The 11,131-nt window shown below is 36.8% G+C and overlaps 1 protein-coding gene across 3 annotated transcripts in view; it reads right to left on the reverse strand.

Annotated features, from left to right (window-relative positions):
* RGS17 (regulator of G protein signaling 17) overlaps nucleotides 1-11,131 on the reverse strand; it is a 69,039-nt gene continuing 57,908 nt past the window's right edge. For 2 of the 3 annotated variants that reach the window (XM_010707204.2, XM_003204127.3), the window contains exons 3-5: nucleotides 7,421-7,510; nucleotides 3,512-3,746; nucleotides 1-890 (exon numbers count right to left, since the gene is read on the reverse strand). In XM_010707204.2, coding sequence (XP_010705506.1) covers nucleotides 702-890; nucleotides 3,512-3,746; nucleotides 7,421-7,510 — 514 coding nt within the window. In that variant the 3' untranslated portion in view covers nucleotides 1-701. The remainder of the gene's footprint in view (nucleotides 891-3,511; nucleotides 3,747-7,420; nucleotides 7,511-11,131) is intronic. The other variant, XM_010707206.2, reaches the window with a different exon arrangement.

An 11,131-nucleotide genomic window follows, 5' to 3' on the forward strand; every position in this document is an offset into this window, starting at 1 on the left:
TTTGACATTGCAAACTCTGTAATGAAAATGCCACAGTTTTGGCAGTGAACAACCAGAGGAATCCTCTACTTAATTTATTTTAAATAAACAGTGATAAATAGCTCTTTCTTTTTCTATACAGAAATATTGGCTTCAAAAAGTCAGTGTATTGTACTCAGTAGAGCATGTTGAGTAATGCTACACCTTAAAAATTGGCTTTTTTTCAGTTAGTGATGTTAAAAAATGCAAGCCTCTTTCTGGTTTGCTGCAGTTGTTTCTATGTACCATTAGACTGTATTGCACAAAAAAGTTCTTAAATACAGATATAATTTTTATGTTATTGGATTAAATATTGCAACAACTAAGTGATAAGTGAAGCAGTTTTACCTTGCACATGCAATGTGAGGATACACAAGGAGACTGTTCATAAAACTACAAATACATCATTGCAATCTTGACTGCAGTTGGGTGAAAGGGTTGTGAAACAAATGTATTTTGGCAAATCCATTTTTTGCCTCCCATGCTATTTCAGGCAAGGAGGACCTTGGTAAAAAATGTAGACAGAGACCATAGTATGTATTTGTTTTCTTCACAGTAGCCTGAGTAGAGCTAAAGTGTAGTTCTCCAGGAACCCAGCTCCAGATGTTAATAAACTACTTTTCTTCTGTCCCTCCCACCCCCGAAAAAAATCAATTTATTTTATTTTAAAATTAAAATTAAAACTAAGTTTCAGAAGTAGAGCCTGTAATACTTTCAACAAGAGATTTATAAATTTGAGAGTTCAAGAACCTTGGGAAAGAGTCTCTATGCATTAAGGTGTATATCTGGAGTTGGGCATCTTCATACATATGAGGACTGGGATCCAGCAAGTTTCTGTTGATCACTTCTCTCACCCGGGAGTCAAGACTAACCTGAAGAAGATGAGAACAGATGGATATTATACAGTAATGTTGGAAAGCTTGTATAAATCTCTTTATTTCATATGGTTCCATAGAACATGTCAGGTTCATTGCTTTATTCAAGGTATGTTCTGACTTTCACAGCCACTGTTCTGAAATGCACAGATTTGATTTCAAACTCAGATGATTGACTTTATTTCAGTTTTGACTTGGTCTTTCCATCCATCTTAATAGCTGTAAGATGAAACACCTCTACTTAACGATACTGTGCTACTAAATAAAGTTCTGCAGTAACCTGGATTTCCCAAAATAAGTTATTATACATTGAAATGTTTTACTTTTTACATATTTAGAAATATTTCTCAAAAGGAATGTTGAATGACCCTTGTTCAGAGAGCTGAAATGTTGTTGTTGTTGTTTTTCTGATAAGTAGTGCTTGAATATGTAGAAGCTTCCTATTCAGCATTGTCCTCTGAATGTGTCTCAGACTTTCTTTTTTTCCTATTTTTTTTTATTTGCTACACTTATAACTCACAAGTTAGCCAGATTTTTTTTTTTTAATTAATCTCCCCGTTAATATTAGATATTTCCGATTTGCTCTTCTTTTCATCTGGGAATTTATACTTGCAGGTTGTCATGTGTGCGCACTGAAGTTGTTAGAAAGTTTTAGTTTTAACTTCTGATTTAATTTCCTAGTCAGAAAATGGCATATTATGCTTGGGATGAATGCAAAGATGATTTTAGATTATCATTTAGAAGTTGGAGTGGGTATACAGCTTACTAAGCTGTAGTAAAAAAATGTAGTAAGAAAATGCTCTGCAAATAGTAAAATTAATGCTTTCTGGAGTAAGCAGAATGGCTGTAGCAGGGACCAGCACTGGGACCAGCAAGGGTTTTTTCATCTAAGTAAAATAATAGAACACCTACTACAGAAATACTGAGCACAGAGCTAAGCTACTATGATTTAAACTAGGTTATGAGGAAATTAAAATAATTAATAAGATTTAAGATTTAAGCAATTTCTTCCCTCTGACATATGCACATGCAGGCACACATCTTAGCAAGACCAGTTCATGAGGCTAGCCAATTGATTCCTCATTACCAAGCAAAATGGCTGGGACAAGAAAGCTCACATTTGGCAGGATAGTGGTGTTTCTTTGCCATTGAATACTGTAAAAACTAATTGCCATTATAGAATGAAACAAATTAATTATGGATCTCTTAATTCACATTGTAGTTTTTCAGTGACTCACTAAAGCCATATGGCAATACTAATTGAAATTATTAAGGTCATCTCTTTGGTACATAGATGTGTGCAAGGTATTTGTTTAGCACATCCTGCCTCAGTGACTTCATCACTGAACAAGGCTGAATATTTCAGCTGCTATGCCAAAGTTTCATCTGGAATGGGATGCTGGATGAACGAGAACTTTAAAGCTCCCATTCTGATCTAAAGCATTGCAAACTGTTCTCATTTGCCTCATATGGTTTCCAGTAGGGGCCAGAGCAGTTGGTTGATGACATTCTTGCGTGTCCGGGGAATGAAGTTTGTGAGCAGTTTTTGTAAATCCTAAGTCCAAAAAGACTTCTTTAGTTTTAGCTGCTGGTTACTATTGGCTTTGGAAGACAACAGGGCATATAGTAAATATGTGTATACTAGAAGCACATATATACTGTCAGAAATACAGTAGCTTGCTGTAGTGGCAGTTATCTCACTCCGAAGTTAAAACATACACTATGTCACAGAGAATGTAAGGGAGTTTTAAATGGCTGTGGGTTTCCTTCATAAGGATGAAATTGAAAATTCTTATTAAAAACAGTACAAAGGTAAAATGTAGCAAGCAAGATCCACAACACACACAGAAACAAAGAAGAGTTACTAAACGTACATGACATAGCCTAAGAAACTCTTCTACTATGCCTGCATATTTATTTATCTGTCTTTTGTATATTTATATATTTGTCTGTTCCAAACTGTGATTTGATGCTTTTACTCCACTCCAGGTAAAGATCATTTCAGTTGGAGGACTGAAGAAAACTGTTTATAATTTCCCGGATATTATCACACCTTTCATTAGAGGAAATGTGTGATTGCAATTCTTAGACTATTTGATTGTACCTAGGAATAACCAAAGCAAATTTTGCTTTTTTCCCCAAACAGCTGTTGCAGCAGATAAATCTGTTAATATTCTGACTTAAATCCCCCTGTGTTGTACAAGATACTAATTGTGAATCTATTCCATGATTTAAATACCATGTTAAATATTATTTTATTTGTCATATGTTGCTGAAAATTTTGGCACCATGTCTCCAGAAATCCATTTTCATGATGTACTTCATGTCTTTGGCAGGCAAGTTGCATTACTAAAGAAGCATTCCTATTTCTCACCCTTCTGTTTCTGGAATTTCCCTTTCATTCCTCTTGAGCTTTGAGGAGTTCTGGGCAGTGATGCTAAACAGCTCAGCCCTTATGTCAGCACTTGTTCTGTCCCTCTCTTTCTCATTTAATCTCTTATACTGAGAATTGCTCTTGTCTGACAGATCAGGCAGACTTTTCGACCCCTTCTGGCAATCCAGATTATAGCATGTCTGCTCTGGAATAGGAGAAGCCAATCAAACATTTACAGCTTTACCTCTTTTGGTGAAAGTATAGAAATGTAATCTTCATATATAAGTCTTGCTTTTTCTTCAATAACTTTCTTGTTCTGTTCCTTCTTTAGATCTTCACATGCAAGCCAGAAAAGCAGGTTCTCTTCACTATACTCTGTTCGAAGAAACTCTCTAAAAAGGTTCCTTCCAGCTGGTGTTTTCATCATCTTGTCAAAATTCTGAGCCCAAGACAAAATTTCATCTGCAGTAGGGTTTTGGCTGCAAAAGCAAAATATCATTACAAATATGTTTCTATTTTTGTAACAGTGTTTTCATACATTTGTCCAAAATTTATCCTTTCTGCTGCACTTCAGTCCAAAGTGAAAACTAGAATCAGCAAGGCTTCAGCAATGACAGGAGAAATTTGTTCACTCTTCACTTGCTCATTCATTATCTCAATAGCCCACTAAATGTGTTTAATATTAAGAGACGTGCACTTGGCTTTCTGCAGGTTTTTTACTTGTGTTGTTCACCATCAGACTAAAGAAAAATCCAATGACAGAAGTGAATTCCTGCCCTGCTGTTAAAGGAGATGTGAATGCAGGCAGCTGACAGTAGGTTCTCTGTCCTGTCAGGCTTGAGGGATGCCTGATATCTCTGCCTGCTTCTGATAAGATTTGGCCAATCTCTCCTGCCACACAATTTGGTTCAGCAAAGACAAAATGAGGAAAAACAAAAGGCTCCTGGCAGTCAGGAGCATACTAATGAGGGCCAACAAAATAGTAATTCAGAGAGCTTTTAAATTAGCATATTTCTCTGTGCTTGTACCTAAGGGTTGCTAAGCTTCTCTCTGGTGCTATTGACCTGAATGATGATCTACTGGCACAAGATGTGATGAATGTTTCTGGCAAAACTGGAGAGAGAAGAAATGGGAAAAAATCCTTATTCCCATTTTCTGAAGGAGTCTATTTACAGCTCGTAACAGCGGATGCACATGATGAGTGAGTGAACAGAAGACCAGTTTTTGCCACTAATCCATAAGGTATGAATGAAAAGTCAGAGAAGGTCATACTCAAGTTACTTAACAACAGCTAAGCATGGTTTCACATTTAACTCTGAGTGCTCATCTTCCCCTTTCTTATAGAATACAACACAAGAATTTTACAGTCTGCTGTCTACAATTGTAATCACGTTGCACAACAAGAGACATTTGTCCATATAATTTCAAGTTCATTTTTCAACTGATAGTCTGCATGCAAGACAGGGTGGGTGTCAGGAAGCTATTTATGACACTTTTTTGGCAGACTAAAAGATCTAATAAATGAGAAAGGATTTAACATTTAAACTAAGCAGCAAAACCAAAAAGTATAAACATATAGATTTTATTGTGAAAAGTCCTCTCTCTGAGGAAAGTGAAATGAACCTGCTGGAATGGGTGGAGCTGACAAGCAGTCCATGTTGCCTAGTTATCAATTTGGAAAATATCTTTACCGCAGTTGGATGAATATAAAAATATATGAAAAAAAGTACAGAATAAGGCCATTTTGATAGAGTTTCATCTATTAAGATGTAAAACATCTGTAAGGCATGTCATTTCATACTGATTTCCTGTTCCCACTCCAAAATGCCAGTTTCCTGAGGAGATTTGTGAAGAACAGCCCTGTGGTATATAACTAGATTAGTTTAAAAAGAGAATCATGAAGAATCTCCAGTTTGGTAAACTAAGGCTCACTTATGTCTAAATAACTTATCTTGATCTTGGGAAATAGGAAAAAACTCCTTTGTTGAAGTCTTAAATTTGTTACACGTCAGAGGCAGCCTAAACACTGCACCAGGGCAGTGTCTAAATGTTCCTTGTTCCTAGGTACATGAAAGAAGAGGTTAGCATTGAGATAGGATATTTAAACCTCTGGATGTTCTCTCACCTGCTGCTCAGGTATAGCCATGACACAGAGAACAGGCCTGATGTGTGCTGAGAGCAGCACCAGTCAGTTACAACTGGAGTACATCATATAAAATGGGACACCAAGGACAGGACAAGACAAGGGCCATTCTGCAGCCATTGCGCCCTTCTGCTCGCACCTCCTCCATTTTTTGCAACAATAACTGGCAGTTTCTGCTGAATCCACTAACTTAAGAGCTGGTATAGACAAAACAAGGTATAAACATATCACCTTACCCCAAAGCCTTTGAAGTGGATCTGTGAGCAGCTGGACTGCTGAGGTTAGGGGATGCCTGCACAGTGATGGAGCAGAAGGCATGAGCACTCTACCTAGGTAACTGCTGCTCACTGGCGTATGAGTTGATGGAATTGCAAACTGGTGAATTTGTGAGTTAATGAATGAAATAGTGAATCAGCATCTGCATGAGTTAGACTAGTCTCTTTAAAGGATACTTGGCCCTTGTTTGAATTTTACCTAAAAAGTTCATGAAATGAAGTTTGATTCACAGAGTACGTTGTCCTGTAAACTTGACAAGTTTAGACAAACTGTGACACTAATCATAAGCTATCTGATGTAAGTTTCACTAGCAGTCGATGGGAAACTATAGGTTTTGCCATAGGCTAAATTCAGCTGGCCTATGTTATGATCTAGAGCTACTGGTTTCTCCACTGGATTACAGAAGGACCTTAAGTTATGCAAGATGCATATCATGGTCGAGGTGAATTAAGTTATTTAGGATTAATTTTTACCTAAACAGCCTCTTTACCTGCTACCTCCATCTCTTTCTCTTGAGCTGAATCAGCTCAGATAAATATCAGCTGGAGTACAGATAGTGGTGGGGAGACAGAAGAGGAGGAGGCAGAGAGACAGCACAGAAGGCAAATCTCTTAAGGCAGGAGCTGTTAATTCACAGCTTTGAATTAACCACGACTTCTTCATGTGAAGCCACACCCTTGCACTCTTAATATTCCACTGACAGATCATACAGTCTTCCTTTCTTCTGCCTAACACCAACAACGATGTTGATAAACTCCACAGAATTCAAGATCTGGACCATTAGTGAGCTCTTTCACTAAGCTTTGTACTTACTTTGCATAGCAAAGCTACAAAGCTGTAGCATTAAAATCTGTGAAACATTTAATCCCAGCAGGGAATGTCATGAAGTAAACAAATTCACCATGATGGAGTGCTTCTGTAAATTCTTTGCAGGTGACCTGAATTCCAGGGTGCTCAACTGCACTAAAGTGCAGCAAAAAACAACTGGAGGATATAAACAATTAAGACACTGTCATATAAAGACAAAAAAAAAATAAATCTGTCAAGTCAGTTCACTACATGTTCTCTGTCAGTAAGGGGAGAAGTCTATAATGCTTTTGTATTTTGTGGAATTTTTTTATTTATCCTTTCAAAACATGAAAAATAATGGTGGTACTGAGATATTTTGTTTGTGTTGCTTTTAAATTCAATCATATCCTCCTGAATTAAGTTTTAATTTAGTTTTTATGGGATTAAAGAACTTAAAGCCACAAGTTCAGCTTTTTTTCTCAACACAACAAATATTTGCACAACCTTCAAACAGAAACAGAAGCTCAGACTTTCAGTATATGCACGCTTGTCTCTCAAGATGTGTGTTTCCTTAGACAATTCATGTAAAACCATAAACCAAGCTGATGTACAAAAATTAAGCATGTTAAAAAATCTGACTGTAAAATACACTTTTGCCCAAGGTATTTTTCCTTCTTGACTGGGTAAGTAGAAGAAAATGATTCCACAAACAGTAGAGGCCCATGGATCAATTGAACTGTTTTCACGCATCTTCTGTTCCTCTCCATTGCTTTGTACCCATAAATATGAAGTTGTCAGTAAGGCTAAATATCACTGTTAGCATTACATGGCAAACCTGATTTTGCATCATTTTAGAAGTCTAAAAAAACTCATGGTGAATTAGTTACAGGTAAACTAAAAAAAAAAAAATTAACTGAACAAAGTTTCAGCATTCAACAAACTTACCATTCTTCAATGACTTGGATGCTTTCCATTTTGGTTGTATGTGTTGGCCTTCCTGCATTGTCTCCTCTATCTTCATTCCTAACAGTGAGGCTGCAATGTAGTACAACACTTTATTTTGTCTAGAGAATGTTAGTTTAAAACAATAATGCAAACTTTCAAAAGCCATAAACATATTTCAAGTGTAATTTTTCACTCTTACCCCCAAAATTTATATCCAGCATTTGGAGAGAAATTTTTCGATAACAATTTTTTCCTGTAATAATGGTGAATATTAATTAACATGTGTTATTAGCATGTATGATTTTTTTTAAACTGACAGTTTATCCACTGAAAGTTGGACAAAAAGTCAGAGATCATGTTTGGAGTGAATTTACTTAGTAAATCATGAATAATGTTAGTAACAATAAGGATAAGGGGGATAAGAATATTTGAACTGATGAGATATTGGTATTCCACCAGTTCTAGATGGCTGTTGGTTCTTTATGAACATTCCCTTTTTTGTCTCTTGGATATGGAATCAGAAGATGGCTTGGATACAGAACTTAACTTGTGGCATCTCCTTACAATTTCATCTAATTCAAATTTCTTTTTCATTCCAAAATATAAAAGTTTCCATCCATTCAAATGAAAGGCTTCTGTTGCCCTCATGTTGCTAGAAGCAAGTCTGTTACAAGAAGAGACACTTCCTTAATGTGAGGTGTTTTTTGTTTTGTTGTTGTTGATTTTGAACTGGTAATTTGCATCACTTACTTTGCTCTCTATGCGAGTTCTGTACCATGGTATTGACAGAAAAAAAACACAGTCCCTAATGATTACTGAAATAATGTGCATTTTAAATAACGTAAGTATTCAGATAGGAACCCTGGTTCCAGTAATAAAGCTTAAGAAGTGGAAAGTAGTAAGAAGGTAACTTCCCTTCACTGGATGTTCCCCAGGTGTTCAATTGAGAGAAAACAAGCAGCCAAGCAAAAAAAAATCCTCCCTCCCAGACCCAAGGATGCTCTAATTTTTAATATCTAGGTTCTATCATATAGTGATGCTATCATCAATCATTCTAAGTGGAGATATGCAAAAGTATGCTGATACTGTAAAGCTTTCCCTCTTGCCATTAATCAGAGTAATTTGTACTGAGTTCTAAAAAATCCCAACTTTGGGACATTTTTAGTACAAATGACTTTTCTTCTAGCACCTCTGCATTTCTGAGTTTTATCAATATGTTTTCAAGCATTTGGCAGAGTTAGTGGGTGATCTCAACTACTTTTTGAAAATTGTCAGTTTAAGCTCCCAGGTAAAGCAGAGCACATATTAAGACTTAAACATTACAAAGATTTAAACTTCTAAATAAAGCTGTTTGATGCTTGCTGTTCCTTCACTTACCTGCCAAGACCTTAGTTCAGGCCTTTGGTCCTGCTTCCCCTGTTACAGCGTAGGAATGCAGCTCCAGTGCTGCTAAGGTGTTAGGATGTCATCAACTGCTGCAGGAGAAACAACACATCCTGAACTCCGGGATTGGCAGGTAAAAAGCCCTTCCATCTCCTCTGACCTGATGTTTGTCAGTCTATAAAGGGAACACCCATGGAAAACGATGGGAGTTCCATATATAGAAGGAGAGTAAAAGGAGCCATTTGCTTTCTGTCTTGTAATCTTTAAGTCCAGACATGTAACTCCTTAGGGTTCACTTTGTGTCTGGGTGGAGCACAAAGGAGGACTGAGAGAGAAGCAGAGAAGTCACAAAGCTACTCTCCCTCCCTCCTTTGCAGTCTCCAGTAGAGCCACATTTGTGTTCTCTGCTGGGTTGGAAGAACTGACAGTTCTTCAGTCCCTGGAAAAAGAGAGACAGTGGAAGGAAGCAGGAAACAGCTTGTGTTCTTTGGGATTGTAACAGGGTGTTTACTTGAGTCCTTCTAGAAGTGGCTGCCTGTTTTCTTTCCCCTCTCACATAAGCAGCAGCTAAACTGCACTGAGATGATTTACTTATTGCACAGTAGACTTATCTCAAGGTTTGGATGCAGAGTCTTACTGGAAGTAGAATGTGACTCATCTGAGAACAGTAAATCTACCCTCCTAATTTAATTTGATGTCTGGGGTCAGATGCTGATTGTTGTGCTCATGTAAAATCTCTGCAAAACTTTGGAAACAAGTAGTGGTGACTGGTAAATAAGAAAGAAAAATAGACAAGAAATCCATGTTGACCTCATTGCACTTTTATCACAGGAGTAATGGATCAGCCTCATGCATCTGGATTGTCTGCAGGATTACATGTTGGTAAAAAGTTCAGATAGTGGGTCCAGAATGCAGAATACAGTTTTCTGGTATGTGGATCGGATTCCTTTATCTCAGCACTTACAGCTGAAGGCCAGCAGTTGAAGTTAGTCAGTGCTGCAAAACAGGGAAGACTCTAAAGAGGTGTTATATTTGGTTGGAGCAATTTTTCAAATTTAGGTATTGTAGTTAAAACTGTGCTAAATTTATAATACATCGTGGCCTAAATTCTGCATTATGTTTCCAGTGACAACCACTAGTCCTGTATTTCAACTCCTATTTATCTACATCTGTCAAGACTGAAGTTCCATCGGATACATTTCTTTTGATATGTTTTTCCTGTGAAAGAAACCATCATTTTAACTCAGGAGTACATTCAATTCAGACATGTTCTGTTTTCACTCAAGGAACTGGTTTGTGTTTGCTTAGAAAAAAATTAAATATTTACACATTTTTGACTGTAAAGCTAACTTGAAAGCAGCCCTTAAATAATACTGATCACAATAACACACTGCTACTTTTCACATCAAAATGACAACATGGCATTGTTATTTGCTAAGTTGCTATCTTCAGTTGAAAATAGCCTATCTGCTCACATTCCCCTGTGGAATTCAAGCAGTCCTTAGTGGGAAAGGCACTCTGCATATCCTTCACACACAGTTCCATCATGGAAGCTAGTTGATTATGGCAGAAGAATTATGCTGTCTAGCATAGCAACTAAATAGTAAAAGTAACAGGATAAAGATTAAAAAATGATCTTGGATATTTAAGGCTTTAAGAAGAGGAAATAGTTGATTTGTCTTATAAAAAAAGTAGTTAAATAAAAGGGAGATGTTTTACATGGTGTCTGTTATTATTTATTAGTACATCCAACAGATATCTTTAGAATTTAGAGGCCTAAAATGTCCATGATAAAACTACAACAAAACTAATAAGGCCTTAATAAGTGAAAATTTGAGATGTCTAAAGGAAGAGAATAAGTAGAAAGGACAAGCAATGGTTTTTTTTCTGTTCCTTTGGAAGGTGTCTTTTACCCAATTTTATGCTTGTTTTATTGCTCTGGATAGCATGGTAAGAAGTATTTCAGTAAGCCCAAGTGACCTGATCTTTATGTAGCTTTCAAATATATCTTGGGTTCCTGACTTTTTTATAAAAAAAGTTTTTTTTACTGTTTTTATAAAACAGTAGTTGTTTTAACTTCTGCAGCTGTATCATTATGAGTAATTTCTATTTGAAGTCAGTGCATTTGTATTTTGCTACTTTAGAAACTTTATAAGTAAAAATGTTTTTGAACAGAGACAGTTTGAAGAAGTGTGCTGGAGCATAGGAAGTTCTGCACAAATGTGCACAAGAACTTCTTTATGGTGAGGGTGACGGAGCACTGGAACAGGCTGCCCAGGGGGGTTGTGGAGTCTCCTTCTCTGGAGATATTCAAGACCTGCCTGGACA

Source organism: Meleagris gallopavo, chromosome 2 (assembly GCF_000146605.3).
Source record: "Meleagris gallopavo isolate NT-WF06-2002-E0010 breed Aviagen turkey brand Nicholas breeding stock chromosome 2, Turkey_5.1, whole genome shotgun sequence".
NCBI classification, from domain to species: domain Eukaryota; kingdom Metazoa; phylum Chordata; class Aves; order Galliformes; family Phasianidae; genus Meleagris; species Meleagris gallopavo.